The sequence below is a fragment of the Pristis pectinata genome, chromosome 6 (assembly GCF_009764475.1).
Source record: "Pristis pectinata isolate sPriPec2 chromosome 6, sPriPec2.1.pri, whole genome shotgun sequence".
NCBI lineage: Eukaryota > Metazoa > Chordata > Chondrichthyes > Rhinopristiformes > Pristidae > Pristis > Pristis pectinata.
The window spans coordinates 44,717,339-44,740,962 of NC_067410.1; the positions used below are offsets into that span (position 1 = coordinate 44,717,339).

Consider the following 23,624-nt stretch of genomic DNA (forward strand, 5'->3'; position numbering starts at 1 on the left):
CTTTATTCATAATTTAAAAAATACATACGAAGAAATAAACAGTAAAAAAAGACTTTTTATGTCACATGGTCAATACATTTAGTATTAACACTTTCTTTTAAACTATAGCACCATTGCCACTCATGTGGCCCCCTGGGATGACGTGCGAGGGGCTTCCCCACCCAATTCAGCCCCTCCATGTGCGGTAGTGGAAGGATCCTCTACTGTGGTCCTTTCCCACAGAGCCTTTGTGTTGGCTGTGCCAAGCTTCAGTGGATCCCTCAGCACACAGTCCTGCAGCCTGGAGTCATCATCATGAACTGCCATCACTCCTCACCCCAACCTTAGCTGTTTCCTACACTCCGAGAGCTTTGAGTATCCTCTATTCCAAAGCACCTCAGAGTAAAGGTTTCCTACAAAAGTTGTCACGTCAATTAGATAGAAGTTAAACACTGCTCTTATTATCTGAGACAATGAAAAGACAAAATACATCAAAGGTACAATGTTACCCATCAGTGAACTGTGTGCATTTTATACAAATCAGTCAGGCTTGGAACAGATCCATCAGCTAAGAGATGACTGGACAATATGATTCAGTATTCTGGCCCTGTACCTGGTTTTTGCGGTAGTCTTGCTGGGAGTGTCTCAGTACTCGATAGCACAGTCTGCAGATGTGCCGGAATGGAGCGTGCCTCTGATCTCCCAGCTCCTCCAGCCTCAGCATGGGGCCATCGCCACTGTCTGTGAAAGGGGCTTGAAGCAGCTTAAAGATCTGTAGGGTCAAGACAGTAATAAACCAACAGTAAGCACTGGCCAGTAGATTGTCCAGTATAACTGCATATTACCCACGTTTACTGAAAAATCATTTAGATCAGGAGAACAAAATCAGTTCACCCCTTGCTTGGCAGCATATGAACAAATGACCATTTAGAGTTTGAGCTTCTTCCCATCTTCCATCACCTGGAACACTTGCCCATGTGGACAAATGGCAGAGGGCATTGCATGCTCGGTTTAAAATAGATTGTCATGAGCTAAATTTGCTGAATACACTTTCAACCTTAATGGATTCTTAAAATAAATATGCCTATCAACTACTGTGGAGGAGCAGATACTTTCACAGGGGATAGGACTGACACTAATCCCGAAGTTGAACAAATTCTTCTAAGTTGACTATAAATTTAAAAGGCCTCAATATCATCTGCTTTCGTGGTCCCGTTTGCTCTCTCGGAAGGACACAATGACACCAATAATTTTTGAAGAGCAGAAGAGTTCCCCTGGTGTCTTAGCCAATATTTGTCACAAACAAAATAATAAAGGAAAATTATTTTGGTCATTATCTGTTGCTTTTGGGATGTCTCTGTGCACATTAGCAGCCACATTTCCTTATAATGTTTACACTTCAACATGACAACTACCTCTTGCTATTTTAAAACAGTATTAATAAGTTAAGACATCCAAAAGGAAATTCACAGGATCTTCACCAAGCAAAACAAAAATGACACCGAGCCACATTTCAGCACATATGGGAAGATGATCAGAAGTCAGATGGATGCTTAGAAGTGTTAGAAGGATTTAGGGAGGGAATTCTAGAAGGTCGAGCCTTTGGCAGCTGAAGGTAAGAGATGAAAGGTGGAATGATTAAATATGGGTACGAACAAGAGGCCAGAATTTGAGTGAAGATATTGTGCAGAATGAGAGGAATAGAAAAGATACAGGTAAGAAGCAACGCCATGTTTGCAAGGGCGAAGATGTTACAATTGAACTTTTGTTCTGCAAGGAGCCAGTGGAGGGCAGTAAGCATGAGTGAGTGGGACCTGGTGTAATATGAACATAAGCAGTGACATTTTGGGATGACCTCAACTTAGTGGAGAGCAGAAGGGAGGTTGTCCAACAGTGCATCAGAACAATCAAGGTAACATGCGCACCCAAAGTTTCAGCAGCAAGTGGGCTTAGACAGGAGTTGAGTCAAGTATGGTCACAGATGCAGGAATAGAGAGACTTGCTAATGGCATGAATGGCATTCAAAACCCACCTCAGCGCCAAATATGACACCAATAATGCCAAAGATTTCAAGGAATTGTCATGGACAGCAATACAGTTGGTGACTGGGGAATTGAAATTGCTGACAGAGACCGAGATTCCTATTATTTAGTTAGTGGAATTCTCTGGCCAATCGTTTACTCAGATGGTGGTGAAGAGGAGTGTCAACAATCATGTGAAGCCTGACAGTGCCTTCCAAGTGACATTGATGAGAATGGAACTACATTAACTATAACATAAAACAGAGATCCTGAGTTTGTCCATAATTACAAAGTCTTTTTCATTCTTTACTCAATCCAGAAGTGAAGGTCAGCTAGGTGTCGAGTTTGAAAGATTTTTGGACATAAAAAATGGGCAAGATTCTTGACCAGTAGAATTTTGGTCTTGACCCAAAGAATTGGGATTGACTTGGCACTTTTAAAAAAGTAACTCAATAGATCAAGTTCTTTCCTTAACATGGCTGCTGTTACATTCTCAATTCCCAACCCTCTTGCAATACATCAGAAATGTGCTAGGTCTACAGAGCTTCAGTGGTAGGACTATCAGATCCAAAGTGGGGTCTGATTTCAATGAACCTGGTAAATTTTACAAGAGAGTTGTTACCAAGGTGACAACCCATTTGTTAACGAGTTGGGCAGGCAACATTGAGGTCAAGGCAAAGGTTGCTACAAGTGCATGTTCATTACTACTGCTTTCAAGTAACTGCTCCAAATGACTGTGCGGAGAACAGCTCCCATATTTCCGAAGCCAATAAGAGCCTCAAGCTGATAACCATTCTAAGCAGTGCCCTAGAATGACAGGTCCCAAGGAGGCATCACGCCAGGCTCAGAATATAGAGAGCACAAGATTATAGATGCACACCTAATGTCACCATATTCAACAGTTACAAAAAACATTCCCTTCAGATTAATCCATTTAAAAAGACCTACTTCTGAAGAGAAATGGAGACCATCCAACCTTTTGCAACATCTCACCTGTTTTAGAATATTTTGCTCCCTCATGAGTTTCTGTCGCTCCCGGTTTGGTTTATTGATCACCACCTCTAGCACATCTTGACCTGAATTTGGAACATCCGCAACAAAGAACACCAAATCTTCCAGAAGCTTTGTAACAAAACTGTTGAAAATACATGAAACAAAATAAACTGCTATGCAACAAAATCCCAGAATTAGCAAGCAGATTAAACTACTTCTAATACAGAAGTTTAATATTAAGATACAATTTTTACAAAAAAGTAAAAGGCACTCTTATCTGACATTTTAGAACTTATTTTTTGGGCACTACCTTTTTTTTTAAAAAGAAGAACAAAAACAGAAATCCAGATGCCAGAAATCTGAAACAAGAACAGAAAATGCTAAAGCCTATCAGTGATGCCTATCACAGTTCATTAGTTGCCCAGTTAAGCATGGACTATGTTGATCCAGGGTGGCAGTCACCCATAGGGCAGTGTCCTTCTTTGAGGAGCATAAGAGAACCAGTTGTGCTTTTATGACAATTGTTAGCTTTCCATTCAGAAATAAGATGTGGGTGTTCCAATTCAAATCAGAAACAGAATTCACAATGAGGAAGGTTGACAAAGTATGACTATAGAAAGCAAGGTTTTTTTTTTACCTAAAAAATGCATTGAAAAAGTAAAGGTTTTTAATAATTTGTCAATTGAATGAGTGAGAACAGCACTCTGGAAAAGTTTTGTGCATTCTTTCACACCCATGAAGTTACCTTCAACTTTAACTTTCCAATAGAGTTTCTAATAAAAAGAATGTGATTGGTTACAGCGAGCTTGCTAAGCAAGTCAGAGCAAATAATTCAGAATGACATCCAATAGGACACAAATCTTAGAGATACAACCACCAGAAGAGCAAATGTGCATTAGATGGACCCATGTTCCCTGCTGGTTGGTATTTCATAGCACAGGGCACATTTTTCCTTCAAATCTCCAAGGAACATAAAAAAACACGATTAATCTTCAGGATGTTCCAAATTTCCCCGCTAGAATCAGAGTTAATTTCAAGCTTTTTAAATAATACCTCAACCAAACTTTAAAAATGTATTTACTTAGTTCAGCCTTGAAACACTAGGTTTGCAGTGACACAAGAAAAGTTCGTAATAACTAAGGAGCTTTAAATAATATTACAGAATTATTTCAGTAACTACAAAAGTGTTCTTTATATAAAACATTTATAATGCTTCTAGATAGCCATCTTTACAAAAATGCAACTTCACTAAATTGGGACAAAAAAAAAATAAACTCACAGATAAATCAAATGAAAGATGGGAGGGGATTTTCACACAGCCTTGCAAGGAAAATGTGTGTGGTCAATAGCTGGTTGTGTGCTAGACAGATGTCACCTACCGTCTTTCATTCTGTGTAATCGTGCCCTTCTCAAGCTTGCCGGCTATTGAGGCCAAAACTTTACTGGCATCATTTGCAAAGTCCAAGTCTCTCACTTCAGCTGGGGAAACAGGTACAATAGCAAATGCTTCTTTGTCCTCCTTAGTTGGAGAGGTGCCGATCTGCAGTGGAAGGAGAGGTGGCAGCACCGTCAGTTGGCCCACAATTTAATGACTTAGTACTTACAATGTTTGATCCAAACTTACCTTTAGCATAACTGGTCTCTCTTCATCTTTGTCGATGGGAATATTGGTGCTGTGAACCCATGTATTTGTACAGAGATGCCGGAGTCTAACATAAGAGTTCCTAAAATGCAAGTTAGACGTCAAGTATAACTCGTTGTCATTTGACCACTTACTCCTACTTCAAGCATTTACTGTATATCAATGTAGTAAAATGTTCCAAAGCACAAAATGGGAGTGTTATCAAACAGAATTTAACACCTAGTCACTCAAGCCCAAATAAAAGTTTCAAGGAGCATCTTGAAAAGAAGGGGTGGGCATAAAAGGTTTAATGAGGAAATTTCAGAGTTGAAGCCAAGGGCAAGAGGAGATATAGCCACTAAAAACTGGAGATGCACAAGAGGCCAAAATTCAAAGCAAATTATTGCGAATCAGTTTCAGAATAAAACTTCTCAGCAGGATCCCAATAGGTTAGCTGACCATGGTTAATTTCCTATTGTCACACTGTGTGCATGCGTCTACGTGTGGTACACTTCAGCAGTCTCTCTTCCTAATAGAGCATGGGCTTAGGGCATGAGAATGCAGTATCGTTAAAGAACACAGATCACTGTTATTGTGAACTGAAATTACGTAAGTCAAAACTTTTCCCTACCACAGACCACAATATCATAAGATGGTCAGGAAAAAGCATATCTCACATTTAGGCAGTTGGGTACAAATGAATCCCCTTGACGAATATAAAATGCGTAAGACTAGGCTTAAGATGGAAATCAGGAGGGCAAAAAAAAAGACGGTATGAGATGGATTTGGTAGGCAGGGTTAAAGATAATCCCAAGTGGTTCTTCAGTTATATTAACAGTAAAAGGGTGACTAGGGAGAGACTAGGTCCTCTTAAAGACCATCAGGGCGGCCTATGTGTGAAGCCGCAGGACATGGTTGAGATTTTTAATGTCTATTTCTCCTCGGTTTACTAATATCATGGATGCCAAAGAAAGGAGGGTAATAAGTAGTGAGGTCTTGGATCATATGCATATTATGAAGAAGGAGGTATTTGCAGCTTTGAAGCACATTAAGGTGGGCAAATACCCAGGGCCCGACCAAGTGCACCCCCCACCCCCCCCCGGATCTTATGGGAGGCCAGGGAAGAAATCGCAGAGGCCCTTGTAGAGATATTTGCTTCGTGGTTAGCCACTTTGCCAAAGTTCCAGAAGACTGAGAAGGTGGCTAATGTTGTTGAAGAAAGGCAGCAAGGACAGGCCAGGGAACTACAGGCTGGTGAGCCTGACTTCAGTTGCAGGGAAGTTACTGGAGGGAATTGAGGGACAAGATCTACCATCACCTGGATAGTCGAGGGCTGATCAGGAATAGTCAGCATAGTTTTGTGTGGGAAGTCATGTCTGATGAATCTTTTGGAGTTTATTGAAGAGGTAACTAAGGGGATAGATGAAGGCAGGGCAGTGGATGTTGTCTATATGGACTTTAGTAAGGCCTTTGACAAGATCCCACATGGCAGGCTGATGTGGAAGGTTAGGTTGCATGGGATTCAGGAGTAGTTAGTGAGGTGGATTCAGAATCGGCTCAATGATAGGAAGCAGAGGGCAATGGTTGAAAGTCGATTCTCTGACTTGAGGCCTGTGACTAGTGGGGTGCCCCAGGGGTCAGTGTTGGAACCTCTGTTATTATTTATGTAAATGGTTTGGATATGAATGCACATGGCATGATTCGCAAGGTTGCTGATGATCCTAAATTAGGGGGTCTATTTGAAAGTGAAGCAGGTTACCATGAATTGCCAAGAGATCTTGATCAGTCAGGGCGATGGGCTGAGGAATGGCAAATGAATTTCAACTTAGATAAATGTGAGGTAATGTATTTTCGACAGTCAAACCAGGGTAGGACTTGTACAGTGAATGGCAGGGCACTGACGAGTGTTGTGGAACAGAGGGACCTGGGAGTACAAAGTGCACAGTTGACTGAAAGCAGCATCGCAAGTAGACAGGGTGGTGAAGGCAGAGCTTAGTGGGCTAGTCTCCATCAATCAGGGCATCGAGCTTAGGAGAAGGGACATTATGTTGCAGTTATACAAGTTGTTGGTGAGTCTGCACTTGGAGTATTCCGTGCAGGTTTGGTCACCCTGTTATAGGAAAGACATTGTCAAGCTGGAGAGGGCGCAGAAGAAATTAACAAGGATGCTGCCTGAACTAGAGGACCCGAGTTATAGGGAGAGGTTGGCCGAGCTGGATCTTTATTCCCTGGAGCGTAGGGTAATGAGGGGTGACCTCATAGAAGTTTATAAAGTCATGAGGGGTATGCATACTGTGGACGGTCATAGTTTTTTCCCCCCAGGGTTGGGAAGTCCGTAACTAGAGGGCACAGATACAAGATAAGAGGGAAGAGATTTAAAAGGGACCTGAGAGGTAACTTGTTACACAGAGGGTAGTGAGTACCTGGAATGTGCTGCCAGAGGAAGTGGTCGAGGTGGGTGCAATCGCAACGTCTAAGGCATTTGGACAGGTACATGGACGGGAAGGACTTAGAGGGTTACAGGCCAAAGGCAGGCAACTGGGACTATCAGGAGGGATGCTGTGGTCAGCATGGACCAATTGGGCCAAAGGGCCTGCTTCCATGCTGTATTACTCTATGACTCTGTGGTGTGCAGCATATTGCAGCACAGATCTCAAGGCAAAATAGCTGTCATATTTAACACTGTTTTCCCTGCATTAAATGTAGGTTTTGCCAAAAATCAATTCTTACATGAACAGGCATCAACTTTGACTTTTGCACATTATTTTTCCTTCTCCTTTCATTGTCTTGGTGTTTGATTTTACATGGGTTGGTTCAGAAGCAAGATATTAAGGTGTTTTGTTAGACATGTCTTGTGGATGTGTGACAGTTTTCAGAGCTGGAAGAGTGTGCTCTCTTCCTCTGCTCTAGTTATGCATTTCTGAGCAATGTTACACAATGCACGTGTCCAGGAAAGATGCTTAACATTATCTGGGTTTTTCCTAGGTCTGTAATTCTGGCAGTTTGCATTCCGATTGATAAACTAGGGCAGCAGTTTACGTGCAATATATACAATACACAAACATTAGTGCTATTGAACCAATTTGGCTTCCCAGGTATATGGATCAGATTCTTTGCAATATTACACAAGGCTAAGCCCTTTCTTATTAACTGTGCTTTCTAATATAAAGAATGTCTCATTATGCAAGATGATTGCCAGCCCACATTACAGTCTATAGCAGAGAAATTATAAAAACTCTCACACAGCAGAAGAACCAAGAGAGAATTTTGCTTACAATTCCCCGGATAGTTAAGATGATGCTATTCAGTAAACTAACCACATGAAGCTAAATGGAAATTCAAAACTGTCTAATTGTGGTTTGATTAATAAAAAATGAACAACAGCAACTAATCTCAAAATCCACATTTACATGGCACATCTACTTTAATATTTTATGCCTTTATTGATAAATGATAAAACATGTACAAGTGTATTTTTAATCACTGATGCTTTAAATTCCTGTTTAATAAAAGATGCTTGACGGTCAAGCAAAACTAAAAATGTGTGTGTCTTGGGCAAATGTACACAAGGTGTTTTCTATTAAAGTAAAAATGAATGCCTGATATGGTATCACTAACCAGACCCAGTCTGTCTACAATTTCTACTGAATGACTGAAGTAAACTTGGATGCTGGGCTCAAAGACCACACTTCTGAAAATTTAACTTTCCACGTGACCTACCAACTGAACTGCAAATAAGCTTCAATATATAATTTTTGTTATGCATTATGAAAATTATATTGGCTGAAATCTTTAAACACTATACAATTACCTTATGTAAAATTACTCTTGGGTGGAAGGTAGATTTCTCTTTACCCACTGACCACCAACAACAGAAAAATACTTTCGTTAGGATCTAGACACTACAGATTTCCCAAGATCGGGTTTCCATGGCATTCCAAATAGAAGGCGTTGATAGTTCTTGGTGTCAGTAAGCATCAGCCATGGGTCAGTCATGGCTACCTCAGAGTCACAGTAATGGGTTCAAGTTCTACTCTAGAGCTTTCAGATTGACACTTCAGTGCAGTTCACTGAGTACTGCGTTGTAAGAGGTGACACCTTTGGGATGTGATGTTAAATCAAAACCTATCTTCTCTCTCAGGTGTACAAGAGAGTGCCTTATGATATCCTGCCCAATGTTTACCCATCAATCAGACCACTGAAATGGATCATCTCGTTGGTGCTCAGGAGACCTAGCTGTGTGCAAAGAGCCAACACGAGCCATTAACTCTAAAACAGTGAGCCTCCCAAGTTTGAAAACAGCAACATATAAATACAGGTCTACCTTTCATTTGATCAGTGCCCAAATTGTTTACTAAATTAGTTGCAAAAAGATTCTCATAATTCTGTGCTTTGAACAGATTCCTTAATAAATAAATGTCCATTTCAGTTATGAACCACAAGGAGTTTTATTTACAATGCAAACACTGCAGAATACAAGAACAATACAAATTTAGCAAAATATTTCATTAGCTGTAACATCAATGCTATATTCACCAAAAGATCAATTTAAAATAGATGTATAATTTTATGAAAACTAAACACCCATTCCCATATCTGTAAAACTATTTGCACGTGAACTTGCCCAAAAGCAGGAATTCAGCCACTAGCCAATCATACCTCGGAACAAGCGAGTCCCCTCTTTGGAGGGTAGTGGTGTCTAGTTCAAAGATGGAGGAAATGTGATTTCCCTCGGGCACCGACACCAGCATGTACATCACCTTCTCCTGGAAACTGCGTATTCTGTTCCTCAAGGCTTCCTGTTCAGAGTCAATCTGGTGAAGATGGTACACACAGGAGTTTGAGATAAAAAGTTAAAGAATAGTACTAAATGGAACTTAATTTTAAAATTACAAGAATTATTTACAATGCTTGTTCACTCATCATCTTCAACAGGCCTCTTAAAAGTTACTAGCTTACAGCTGGTACCGGTTCACATTCAAACCTTGAAATATTTAGCTTCTAAACTTAATTCCTCCTTCATTTGTGAATCAGTTATCCCAGCTGTTGTCATCTTCTGTTAAATTCCCTACACATTCCCAAAGTTGACATCAACAAAGCACCATTGGCTATCACAAAAATTCCTTTCAAACACTGTTCTGGGGTGGAGGGGGTGGGGTGGTGGAATGTATTCTGATGTAGGTAAATGTGCAAGTCTTTTAGGCATGAAGAACAATAAGATTGCCCTGCCCAGAGGAGTTGGCTTGAACCTCATGCAAGGCAGATCAAATGATTATTGTTTATACTGCAACACTGTGTGAGACAAGGCAGAGCAGAATCTTTGGCTGTATGAGAAGCTGTATAAAAGCAGGGGGAAATCAAAACAGTGCTGAGGTAGAGATGGTTGAGAGCTTCAAGTTCCCAGGTGTAAATATTACCAAAAATTTGTCCTGGTCCAGCATGTGGACACCACAGCCAAGAAAGCACAGCAACGCCTCTACTTCCTCAGAAGGCCAAGGAAATTCAGCATGTCTCTCACCCAATGACTTTCACCAATTTTTACATACGCACCATAGAAAACATCCTATTGGGATACATAAGAGCTAGGCATAGCAACTGTTCTGCCCCAGTCCACAAGAAATTGTAGAGAATTGTGAACATGGCCCAATCCATCAGGCAAACCAGCCTCCACCCCCTCCGCCTCCCTGCACTTCTCACTGCTTTGGGAAAGTGGCCAACATAATCAAGGACCCCTCTCACCCCAGTCATTCTCATGCTCAAGAACAGCTTTGGTCCCACTATTAGACTCTGAATGGACCTCCCGTACATTAAAAGATGAACTCTTGTTTTCCCAATCTACCTAGTCACATCCCTTGCACTTTGTCAACCTGCATTGCACTCTCTCTATGACTGTATTCTGCATTGTTTTCTTTACTGCCTTGATGTACTTGTGTATGAAATGAGGTGCCTGGATGGCAGGCAAACAAAATATTGCCGCTGTGTCTCAGTACATGTGACAATAATAAACCAATTCCAATGAGTCTCTCCAAAGAAGCAAGTCAACGAGCTTGCTCTTGTGTCATGGGCAGGAGATGGGTGAAAGAGAGCGCTAATGGTAACTGTGAGGAGGTCAAAGGTGGCCCAATGTGTTGCCTGTGATTGTCCAGAAACCCAGTGTCAAGTAGACAGAATGCCATTTCATGCAACACAAGTATGATATGCAATGCAATGCTGGTTTAGAGGAAACTTATCCAATAACAACTTTTTTAAAAAAGGAAATGGCACAATGCTTGAAAAGGCAAGATGTACAGCTATTAAAGGACTGCTCAGGAGGAGTGAATTATTTCCACAGTTCCTTGAAAAAGGATGACAATGGGACACGTTACCTTGCATAATTCCAACATAAAAATCACTACAGAAAAGTGGTTGAGCACTACCCAAAAATTAACATATGGCAGTGGGGTGAACTTGCCAGATTTTGAATCTGAGTGAATTGGAACTCAAATGGGAGTTGTCTTTTCAGTCTAACCAAGCAAGCATGATTAATTCCAACAATTTTGGCAGAGGTTACAATGGGAAATCATGGAATGGAGATTTGTCAGAATGGAAATACTCCAAGGCATCTTTTCACCCTGCTCACACCCTGTCAGATTTGACAGTACAGAACAAGGAGAGATTCTGGCATCATAGTTGCAGAGAACTTGGCAGTTTTAAAATATTTTATCAAGGATAATCAGCAAAAAAGAATATTTAGGATAAGTACCAAATTTTTAAGGATGAGAATGATAGAAAAAATTCTGGTCCATAATTAGACTATGGTTTATGCATTACCAGAATTGATCATTGAAGCCATGTCAACTACAGTATTTAAACTAAATGACAACATCAAAACTGAAAGCCAAGCAATGAAATGGAGGTTGAAAAACTCAAATGGGAATGAGATCTGACAAAACGCTTCTTGCACTCTGAGTGTTATTTATAAATCTACCTTTTAACCCTGAAACAGTCTTTGTAAATCAATATGCAATTTGAATCATTTGAATGGGGAGAGGGGAGGAAATCAGAGAGCAAGAATAAAAAATAAGTTCTCAATCAGTATCAGGGAGAAGCCCACATCGCCCACTAGAGAGAATTAGTAATATGATGTGAAACAAATAGATTTTCCACTACCTTTTCCCAAGGAAGTGCACTGTGGCTACACTATGTCTAGTCATGCATTACTGCTTACAAGAATCTCCCTGAGGATTTGTTTAGTAGCATTAGGAATTCATGGAGGAATTTCACATTTTCTTTTTCAGGACAATGCCCTCTCAGCAACTACACACACACCACCATTCTAGGATGGAACTCTACAGGGTGCAATCTTTGTTTTCTACCCCACCAATCAACAGCAAATCTCTCTCTTTCCCTCTAATTCCTTGAAAATTCATTCTCATAATTTCACCCCAAGCATTTCTGACAAATCTTACCCAGGGGTTATTATTGTGTACTTATCAGGTGACGTTCAGACTGCCAGTAACAAAGGTGGCCTGAAGCCAATAGTTCTGAAGGCACTTTACCCTTTACCCAAAGAAAGCACTTAAATGTTCAGCCATCTGGAAGATTTGTCTCACAGTTAAGCCAGGAGTTCCAAGATCAATGCTGTCAGTATATTACAACTGTCAAATACCAACTTATTTCATTTAAACATGTTTCCCAATTTAACCCAGTCCAATTACTTCAACCTTCATAAGGACAGTCATATGATGGGCTGAGGCTAGCTTAGTTAAGATCTAGCACGAGATCAATTTGATATGCATCTGTCATGACAACAGGCAAACAGTATTTATTTCATCCGACATTCTATGATATCCAATTCTCACAAACTTCCCTGAAACAACTAACAAAGGATAAACACACTGCTATTACTATTATCTATTTGACCTTTCACCTATTATACTAGTTTCTAAAAGATGAATGGATTATGATGGCTTTCAAAAAAAAAGCAACAACACACAGGCCTCAAAGTCAAGTGGAAAACAACAAAATCCCAATCAGGTTTATGAATGCTCAGCTTGTTCTTCAATGCAGGATCATTTTTATATAATACCACAACGTAAGCCATTTTTATTTAATCAAATAGCTGAAGTATTCATAGAGTGAAATTTGGTAGCACAAGTCTAATGATAGTTTCCACCTTGGGACAGCAGGTCATTACCTACAAATTATCCTGATAAATGTCATATGGCCTGACAGAGGCACATGAGAAAATATTGGAATGGAGCCAAAGGACTGAGCAAATGCTTGGGTAAAATGTTTACAAGGAAAGCATTTAAAAGGAAGAAAAATGCATGGTTTCAGAAGGGAAGTGGAAACGTAGTCGAACACCCTGATGCAAAGGTGACCAGGCATAAAAAGGAAAACCTTCAATGAGTGTCCAGACTTGAGGAGTAAATAATTCAAGAGGGTTTGGGATTGCACTGGACATGGCAGGGCTGAGGTGCTCTAGGCTTCAGGAAGCTAGCAGCAAAGACACATACGAGAGCAGAATAGGATACAAGCAGCAGGATCACATGAAGGAGATAGAGCGCCTAGTGGCATAGTGTCTTGATAACAACCTTTCCCTCAATGTCAGCAAAAGAGCTGGTTGTTGTGTTCAGGGAGCATGGCAGAGCAGATGTCCTGTATGTGTCAATCATGCTGGGGTGGAGATGGTTGAAAGCTTCAAGTTCCTAGGTGTAAACATCACCAACAGCTTGTCCTGTTCCAACCACATAGACCTATGGCCAAGAAAAGACACTAGTGCCTTTACTTCCTCAGAAGGCTACAGAAATTTAGTATGCCCCTCACCAATTTCTATAGATGCACCATAGAAAGCATCTAATCTGGGCTTGGTATGGCAACTGCTATGCCTAAGACCACAAGAAATTGCAGAGAGTGGTGGACACAGCTCAGTCTCTCACTAAAAGGTCTCCATGAACTCCATGCAAACACAATTTCCGCTGCCTCAGGAAAGTAGCCAACATAATCAAACACCCCTCCCAGCCAGGATATTCTCTCTTCTCCCCTTCCATCAAAGATAAAAAGCTTGAAAACATGCACCACTAGTCTCATGGACAGCTTCTATCCCGTTGTCTGATCAAGATGAACTCTTCACCTCACAACCTACCTCCTCATGGCCCTTGCACTTTATCTGTCTACCTGCACTGCACTTTCTGCAAGTATCACTATATTCTGCATTGTTATTGCTTTTCCCCTTTGTACTGCCTTGATGTACTGTTGTTTCAAAATGATCTGTACAGGTAGCATGCAAAACAAAGTAGTTTTTCTAATGTATCTCAGTACATATGACAATAATAAACTACCAATTTAGTCCTTGACTTTAAATATACTTGAAGTTACTCCTTTATCCAATGTTCACACAAATGAGCAAAAATCAAGCAATTCTAACTACTGTACAAAAAAAAGTTACTATTCAGAGCTAAGTGACTCCCCATAACCAGATTGCTGCCATTTTGAGTTGTCAGCTGACAGGGAGAGGAGAATCCAAGAAAATCACCATCCTTTGTGATAGTGTAGTGCAGCACAAGTGCAAAAGACAAAATTATGTGCCAAGATTGCATTTGCACCCATCTTCATAAGTGCCAAGTGGATGATTCCTCTCAGCTTCACCCCCCTGAGAACTCCTCCATCACGGAAGCCAACCTTCAGCTAATTTGATGCGTTTGATATAACATTAGTAAAGCACTGGATGTATCAAAGGCTTCAGGACCATTTGACAGACTGCAACACTGAGGACTTGTGCTTCAGAACTAGTTGTGATTCTATCCAAGCTATTCCATTCCAGTAGTTATAATAGTGATCTGTCTATCCAGATCTATCCAACAGTGAGGGCAATGCAACAGGTATACCCTGTTCAGAAAAAGGACAACTCCAAACTGCCGAAACACCATCCTCCCAGCAACATGATGGAATTTGTGATCACCTGCACTGTGCTATCAAGATGTACTTATTCACTGATAGCCTGCTCAGATGCAGACATCTTTACAGCCTTTCCCAAACAAGAATGAACCAGCCAAATTCCAGAGGCAAGGTGCAAATGAAGCCCATGAAATCAAAGTAGCATTTGATCAAGTGTGGCATCAAAGAGCATCAGTGAAATGAAAATCAGGGAAATCTGGAGTCATCTCTAACAAAAGAGACAGGTGTTGTTCATTGAGGAGAGCACCCTCAGCCCCTGGACTGTCTAAAATGGAATCTGACCAGATTCTTCTGACATACGACTGTCAATGACAACCCCCACCACCAACCCCAAATCCCACCCTTACACCAGGAATGTGGGATCACCAGTGACCAGAAAGTCAAATTGGACTGGCCACAAAAACGACAGCTACAAAAGCAGGCCAGAAGCAGAGTATCCTGCAGTAAAAGATTCACCTCTCAATTTCCAAAAGACAATTTAACATTTACAAAGCAAGGTAAATACTCTCTGCTTATTTGAGTGCAGCTCCAGTAATCCTCGAGTCAACACCATCCAAGACAAAGTCATCCATATAATTACTATTCTGTCACTACCTTAAAGTATTAAATATAGTGTACACCACCTATAAAATACACTGCAACAAATAGTCATGACTTCTTCCAAACGTACAACCTGGGTCATCGAGAAGGACATGGTCAGTGGGGGCAGTGGAACACAACCACCACAAGATCTACTCTAAGTCACACATTATCATGATTTGAAAATACATTTTTGTTCTTTCAATGTGACAGAGTCCAAATTTGGGAACTCTCTATCCAATGGCATTGCAAAGTTCCTTCACCAGAGGGACCACAATGGTCACCATCATGATCTTAGGTAATCAAGTATGGGCAATAGATGCTGACCTTCCTAGCAATGTGCACATCACCTCAGAATCAACCTTATTATGGCCTTGCACCTTATTGCCTGCCTGCACTGCACCTTCTCTGTAACTAATAATTTATTCTGCATTCTGTAGTTTTCCCTTGTATTCCCTCGATAATGAAATGATCTATACGATGGCATGCAAAACAGTTTTTCATTGCATCTTGGTACATGTGACAATTATAAACCCATTTACCACTGTAAAGTGAATAAAAGATCTACAGTAGTTAAATTCACAAATAAATCTACATCCATTAAATGCAGTAGTCTCATCATCGACAACGTTGCACACCATTGCGCTTCAGATTCAGCATGCAGTTGGTGATTGCAAAGATGAATGTACAATTAGTAAAACTGGCTTTTTCCTTGCTGCCAAATAATATCCTATTTCTGTTGGCAATTATCTTAAAATCCAGTAGCTGTTTGGAACCGATTGTTTTAGTTGTTTTTTGTATGAACAGATGAGTACTGTCATCTCCACGTTAAAAAGTGAGATTGCCACGGCACCCGTTCACGTGTATTGAGCAGCTGAAGAACAGCTTTTTGGAGATGAGAAAAGACCAATATGCAAGTGAGCAGGAGCACCAGAGTGAGAAAGAGCAACTGCTCCCCCTGCTGCTCGGATTACATCATTCCCCAGATCTGGCTTCAGAGGTCTCGGGCAAGGTAACACTGAATGCATCTAGAGCCAAGGGACAGGGAAAACTATGGGAAATGCTGTTCCTGATTACCCATCTAGGAAATCCCCTTGGCAAATATGGGCATTAAATTACAAGGGGATTGTGATGGCTCCGAGTGATCGATTGATACCCTGATGTATTCATTCCCAAGGATAATAAAGCAAGACTTCCGAGAATGAAGCAGGTATCAAACTGGAAATCCGCATCACAATTCCAGGAACCAGCATCTTTAGGCTACACATCCTTTCACCCAATATGTCAGCAGTCCAAATTCATCCAAAAACTACAACATGATCAAATAACCAATGAATGTGGAGGTTGATAGCTGGGAGGAGGGGAGGCAATAGATTGAAACTTGATGCTTTTCCACATCTTCTTCCTGCTACCTGTATATGGCCTGGCATCTCTCTCAATACAGCTAGTAAAGGCAGTGGCCACTTGGCTCATCAGCCTTGCAACATTTCTCTGAAAGGGCTACCCATTCCCCCAATTCTTCTTCACAGCCCTTACACCTTCCTGTTACTTACTTAAATCCTTTATGAAAGCCATTATTGAATCTGCTTTCATCACCTTCCCACACAATGCAAATCAAATTATAACTGCTTTCGTGGCCTTTTACTTGTGCCCTCTGCTTCCTTCCTGCCAATGCTAACAGAATCCCATTATTTACCCCAAATTCAAAAGGAGGGTATGATTAAAATCTTCTTAACCTGCTATGCTGGATATTAAGAGAATAAACTGAGCTTCCTACATTATAGATACAGATGGATCTTTGGACATTAACAGAATCAAGGAGTACAAGCAGTTAAGAAGTATTGAGGTGAACTATCAACCATGCTCTCATTGAATGACTGAGCAGGCATGAGGGGACAAATGGAGACACAAGAGACTGCAGATGCTGAAATCTGGAGCAACACAAAATGCTGGAGGAACCCAGCGGGTCAGGAAATGGACAGTCAACATTTCAGGTCGAGACCCCTCACTCAGACCAGAAAGAGGGAAGATAGCCAATGTAAAAAAGTGGAGTAAAGGGTGGAATAAGAGCTGGCAGGTGATAGGTTTGATTCAGGCAAGGGGGATGATAGGCAAATGGGGTGGGGGGGGGGGGGAGAGGTTATAGTGGGAATGATGTCAGCAGCTAGGAGATGATAGGTAGAAATGACAAAGGGCTGAAATCTGATAGGAGAGGACAGTGGAGCATGGAATAAAGGGAAGGGAGGTGGGGAGGGGAACTGGTGGGAGGTGAATGGTCCACTCCTATTCCTTATTTTATTATTGAAGTACACACGAGGTGCTCAGTTCCCTCCCCATTTTAAACCGCTATTTAAAATCAGTCACCTCTCCTCAAAACTTCCAAAGTGTACCAACTTCACACTTCATTGTTAGGTTTGAGCTGCCAGGTGCCCTCCCACTGCTGCTAGATTTGCCTCCCGAGACTGTTATCAGCATGTTCACAGTTAGTTATATTTCCAAGTTTTCAGCCCTCTCCAAATTTTGTGTATGACATTTAGTGAGCATTTCCAAGTCTAGGTCATCAACATACGGGAAAGGCAATATACCAATAAAAGTTACCCATGGAGGGCACTGGAATCATAGACTTACAGAAATCTATTACGCAGGAGGAAAACTCAGCTCACTGACTGTGTCAGCCAGGAATGGACTCCAGGTTTGGTCAGAAGAGTCTCAGCATGAAAACAGGCCCTCTGACCCAATGAGTTCCTGCCAACTATCAAGCACCCACTTACACTAATCCTGTTTTATTCTCTTCACATTCCCATCAACTTCTCCACCCCCCCCCCCCCCCCAAGTCTATCACTCATTATTAGGGGCAATTAAGTCACCAATTAACCTAACATATTTGGGATGAGGGAGGATCTGAAGCACCTGGAGGAAACCCATGCAGTCACAGAGAAAACGTGCAAGCTCCATACTGACAGCACCAGTGGTCAGAATTAAACGTGGGCTGCTTGAGCTGTGATTCAAAGACTAATTCTGCTCACTTCCCAGATATTGCCATTGTGCCCATCAAGGTACCTTTCAAATGCAAAGGTTTCTGCCTCCATCACCTTTTCAGGCTAGAACATCAATCCTTCCTCCTTCCCTCCCCCCACACCATCCTTCTTACTAATGCATATTGTCTGCTTACCAATTCTAGGCCAAATCAATATCTACACTGCCACACTAATCTCACAAATTATAATTTACAAAGTATTTATGTGGGAATGTGTCAATTTCATAATATCAGCAAAAGGACAACCAACATAACCCTCTCCATTACTTCAAGGAGCTTAAGCAATTTGACCACATATATATCAATCAGCCATTGGCTGCAACATCATTGACCTGCTTTTCTCCCCCCTTAGTGGCAATTAACTTCTGTCGTGCATCATTGCCTCTTATTACATCAGCAACCCTGTAGCTGGCAGATATTGTTTCGGCAAAAAGAGCTTTCAGCTGCAGCAACTTTCTCCCAGTAACAGCAGACTAATTTCAACAGAAAATGCAGTGAATGAAGGATGGATACCGATACCCATCCTCCAGGAAGTGCACAAGGAAACCTCACTTGTCCAGATTAAGCTCCTTCTGCCATCTCACCACTCATATTGCCAACTGATCTGTATGCTGCTATATCCTTTGACAACCTTCCTATCCACAATCCACCAATTTTCATACCATCTTCAAACTTACTAATCAGCCTCCCCCTACACTTCTGTCCAATTTATATCACAGAGTACCTAGCACTGATCCCTGCAGAACACAAGACTTCTAGTCAGAATAACACCCCTCCTCCACCACCAACCCTGTTTTACGGCCAAGCCAAATTTGAATTGAATCTACCAAATCTCCATAGGTACCATGTGCTTAACCTCCTGGATCAGCCTGCCATGAGGAATCTTGCTGAATGCTTTAATGAAGTCCATGTATATTGAACCCTTATCAATTATCTTCATCTCCTCAAAAGCTCGATCAAGTTTGTCAGATGTGACCTCCCCATGGTTGAGCATAGTTTCTGTGAAGTAGTATGGTGGATTAGGAAATAGAAGCTGCACTTTTATTTACCAAGAAAAAGGGCTCTTTCCTTGAACAACAATTAACCCCTTAGGCTGGTAAATTGTTTCTGGAGAACAGATCAGTCTTCACCTCCAGAAGTATCTCTCATCTTTCAATCTGCATATATTAGCATTTCAAATCTACTTTCCCCACTACTGGCCCTCTCTTTAACAGATATAAGCGGCCCTCTTGAATGCTTTAAGATCTTTCACAAGACAATATTTTGGCTCTGGTACAAGTGTGAAACCTGAAACTTGACATGCTAAGTAGAGCATGCTTGAGAACAATAAGCCATTCTGAATCTATGGTTCCTGAAGTTCTTCGCCACTGCTGTTTCCCATTTCTGGATGTTCTGTACACTACTCAATTGTGATTGATTGCTAGGGCAAGTCAACAAGTCATTGTAGTTGTGTCATATGTTGGGGTGATTGAATGCAAATTAATGGATCTTATCCCTTTTCATTTTGCAATTGCTTTGTTCCTATGTTTAAACTTGATTGCAGAAGGTCATTTTTATCAATACCATCTACCTTTCAAGTTGGAGGGTTATCCAATTCTATCACAGGGTCATGACAATTTAAATTCTGTGGGGCGTTTACACCAATGAAGTTCATTGAAAGCATTATAATTGGCATGAAATACAATACTTCCACATCTGAAGACATTACTAAAAACCTGGGGAATAAGAATGCTTTTCAGGAAATACCTGTGGTTGAGACCAGTACAGCTGCTGCCTCACAGCTCCATGTTCAATCCTGACCACCAGTGCCATCTGTGTGAAGCTTGCATGTGCTCCCTACGACAGCAGGGGTTTCTACCAAGTTCTCCAGATTCCTCCCACATCCCAAAGATGTGTGGTTTGCTTAATGAATTGGCCATTGTAAATTTGACCCCCACCTTGTGTAGGTGGTAGAATATGGGTGGGGGAGGGGAGTAGATGGGAATGTGGGGATGATAAAATGGGATTAGTGCAAATGGGTGCTTGATGACTGGCATAGACTGAGCCAAAGAGCCTGCTTCAGTGATGTTTGACTATGATTGTGACACCACTCAAGAGAATGCAGTGCTAAAATGTCCTGCATCGTTGCCACATCAATGACGTGAACTTCACTTACCGATGATCGGGATTCTTGACATTCTTCCTGGTAATCTGGGTTAGCCTAGAAAAACAATTCTATATTAGATCTTGCAGAGGATATCAAAATTTAATTAATACTGAAAACTTTGAAGTAAAAGAAACACTCACATCACCAACCTCAGCAGCCAAGTAGTTGCCCGTGGCCAAGTGCTTGAACCGGAAGAGACTGTTCCAGTGCCCTGCTCCACCACGGCAAGGATCATGTTGAACGACCTACAATACAACAAAGGCACAAATAATTTTAGACCTTTATTTCTGAATCCCTCCCTTTCTGTCCATACAATGTAAGCATGCATGGAATACAGATCACACTCCAATATCCACCAGCTGGAAGCAGCCTCGCAGTTTGTCAGATTCCTGAAGGAATGAGATTACAATGGTAATGATACTTCAAAAGTACATTAAATTACACTTTTTAAAAGAGGTGGGAAAATAGTGGAACAGGATGCCAGAAGATGGGAAAGTTGCAAGATTATACACTGGGTCTTGCATCCTTTCACTCAAGCCATTTATGTATTTACACTGGGCTTGTCTGGATTGGCAGGGGCCATCAAATTGAGCTGAGGAAACTGGACCATCAATCCCAGCAGCTCATTGGGGTCTAGGATTCTACTGGCACATGGGAGCTGAAAGCTTGGTGGGGGGTTGGGGGAGGAGGAGGAGAATTAAAAAAAAGGATTTTGTTGATTAACTCATGTCCATAGCAGACCTCAACTGGCACCAGTTTCATCTCACGCAGATATTTTCCCAATGCAAATATCACCTTAATAAAACAGGCTCTGGTTCAAAACACCACGTCGTACCTCAACCTCCCACAATGCCTTGGAACTGGTTGCTGATGTAGCAGACTGCCGCCCTGTGGTCCGGAGGAATACATACTGCTTCTTCCGATATTCGTCACAGGTGAGAAACTTTTCCTGCTCGGCATGAAACAGTCTCACAACATCACCCTATGAGAGAGGGTAAAACCAAAACAGTGTCATTAATATTTTGATGGCTTGTGACCAAGATACCCTCAACCAGGGTTGTGTGCTTTTGTTTTAAGTGCAGTGGTTCCTAACCATTGTGGACAAAAAAACCTGCTTATTCACAATTAATAAAGTCACCTTGAGCAGCCCATTGGGATAGAGGATGAATTGATTTCTGGGACCGAGGCAGCTGAGGCCAATGTGGGACCAACAGACTCCATCACGTGTGGTGCCTGACAAAACAGACAGGTGCAGAGCTTGTTTGGCAGCACCCTCATTCGGCATTCTCCCAAAGGGAATCTAGGTTCTCAGTGCCATAACAAACATTGCTTCTCTGTTCTGAAGAGTCATTAGCCAGGGATTCCCAACAGTTGATGGGTGGGGGAAGGGGGAAGTTATATTCCCCCCACCCACCTAAGAGGCTTTGAGAACATCCTTCAAATCTGTTTCAGTACAGAAGGCAGGAAGCACTACTTCCTGGTATACTGGGAAAACATGGCTCCTGTGATATGGAAAATAATTCAGCTCTCAAAGTCAGACAATGATGATGATGAATTTCACCCTTCGATGCACGACCACAGCTTTTGGCCACCTGAGGCCAAGTGTCTGAAGATCAAGACCTCAAACCTGGCACATAGCTTAGTCTATAGAGCAGCAATGATCGATATAATACACACCCCTCCTGTAAACTCATGAGGACATCACGTCACTCCTTTCAAGGACGAGGAAATTCAGGGATTCCCAGAGAGAGCTAGCAACCCTTCAGCTGGAGAATTCGAGCCCTAGGTTATAATTTTCCCATTTATTTTAACATTGTGTAAACTTAACTGAATTATTCTAATATTACAAAAGACTCAGATTCCCTGCAATCTTTGGCACCTCCCAAGTGGGGAGGGTGGGTTGGGTTACACACTCAAGTTTGGAAGCAGCAAAATGCACAAGTGTAACTGTACTGTGATTGGATGTCAACTGCCTCAGTGCATGGCACTCACAATTAGGTGTAAGCTCAAGATCTCTCTCATTGGCTGGAACACAAAATGCAGTTTACACTCCACCATATGATTGATGGATTGCTATACCGAAAGTGTTCTCTTAGATGAGACATTAAATTGGAGATCTTACCTAAACTCTTAAGTCAAAGCAAAAGATCCCACGCCACTACATTGAAGAAGAGGTTGGTTTCTTTCCTGCACCCAGGTGATATCAGTCATTAATCAATACCACTTTTAAAAAGTGGGATTCTCTGCTTATCATCTCATTTATAGAACACTACAGCACAGCACAGGCCCTTCAGCCCATAATGTTATGCCGACATTTTATCCTGCTCTAAGATCTAACCCTTCCCTCCCACGTAGCCCTACATTTTTTCCTATCATTCATGTGTCTATCCAAGAGTGTCTTAAATGTCCCTAATACATCTGCCCCCACAACCTCTGCCGGCAGTGCATTCCATGCAGCCACCACGCTCGTGTAAAAAAACTTACCCCTGACATCCCCCTTATACCTTCCTCCAATAACTTTAAAATTATGTCCCCTCATTTTAGCCATTGTCACCCTGGGAAAGTGTCTCTGACTGTCCACTTGATCTATGCCTCTTATCATCTTGTACACCTCTATCAAGTCACTTTTCAACCTCCTTCTCTCCAAAGAGAAAAGCCCTAGCTCGCTCAACCTATCCTCATAAGACATGTTCTCTAATCCAAGCAACATCCTGGTAAATCTCCTCTGCATCCTCTCTAAAGCTTCCACATCCTTCCTATAATGAGGTGACCAGAACAGAACATAATACTCCAAGCGTGGTCTGACCGGAGTTCTATAGAGCTGCAAAGATCACCTTGTGGCTCTTGAACTCAATATCCCGACTAATGAAGGCCAACACTCCATATGCCTTCTTAACAACCCTATTGACCTGCGTGGCAACCTTGAAGGATCTATGGACGTGGACCCCAAGATCCCCGTTCCTCCACACTGCTAAGAGTCCTGTCATTAAACTTGTATTCTGCCTTCGAATTTGATCTCCTGAAGTGTATCACTTCACACTTATCCGGGTTGAACTCCATCTGCCACTTCTCAGCCCAGCTCTGCATTCTGTCAATATCCTGTTGTAATCTACAGCAACCTTCTACACTATCCACAACACCACCAACCTTTGTATCATCAGCAAACTGTGACTTTCCGTGGGGCTCTGTTGACGTCACATTTAAATGATTAGCACAGTGACCAAGCTTCAAAAGATGACCAAATGAAAGAACTCTGGGCTGTCTCAAGATGTTAGGGTCATACAGCACAAACTGACCCTTCAGCCAAAC

General features: G+C 41.6%; 1 protein-coding gene across 1 annotated transcript in view; it reads right to left on the reverse strand.

The window, feature by feature from the left end:
* itpr1b (inositol 1,4,5-trisphosphate receptor, type 1b) overlaps positions 1 to 23,624 on the reverse strand; it is a 440,649-nt gene that overhangs the window by 290,694 nt on the left and 126,331 nt on the right. The window contains 8 exon segments of the mRNA XM_052018719.1: positions 593 to 751; positions 2,994 to 3,135; positions 4,373 to 4,533; positions 4,618 to 4,717; positions 9,274 to 9,428; positions 20,325 to 20,369; positions 20,456 to 20,560; positions 21,151 to 21,297. Of these exon segments, the coding sequence (XP_051874679.1) occupies positions 593 to 751; positions 2,994 to 3,135; positions 4,373 to 4,533; positions 4,618 to 4,717; positions 9,274 to 9,428; positions 20,325 to 20,369; positions 20,456 to 20,560; positions 21,151 to 21,297 (1,014 nt within the window).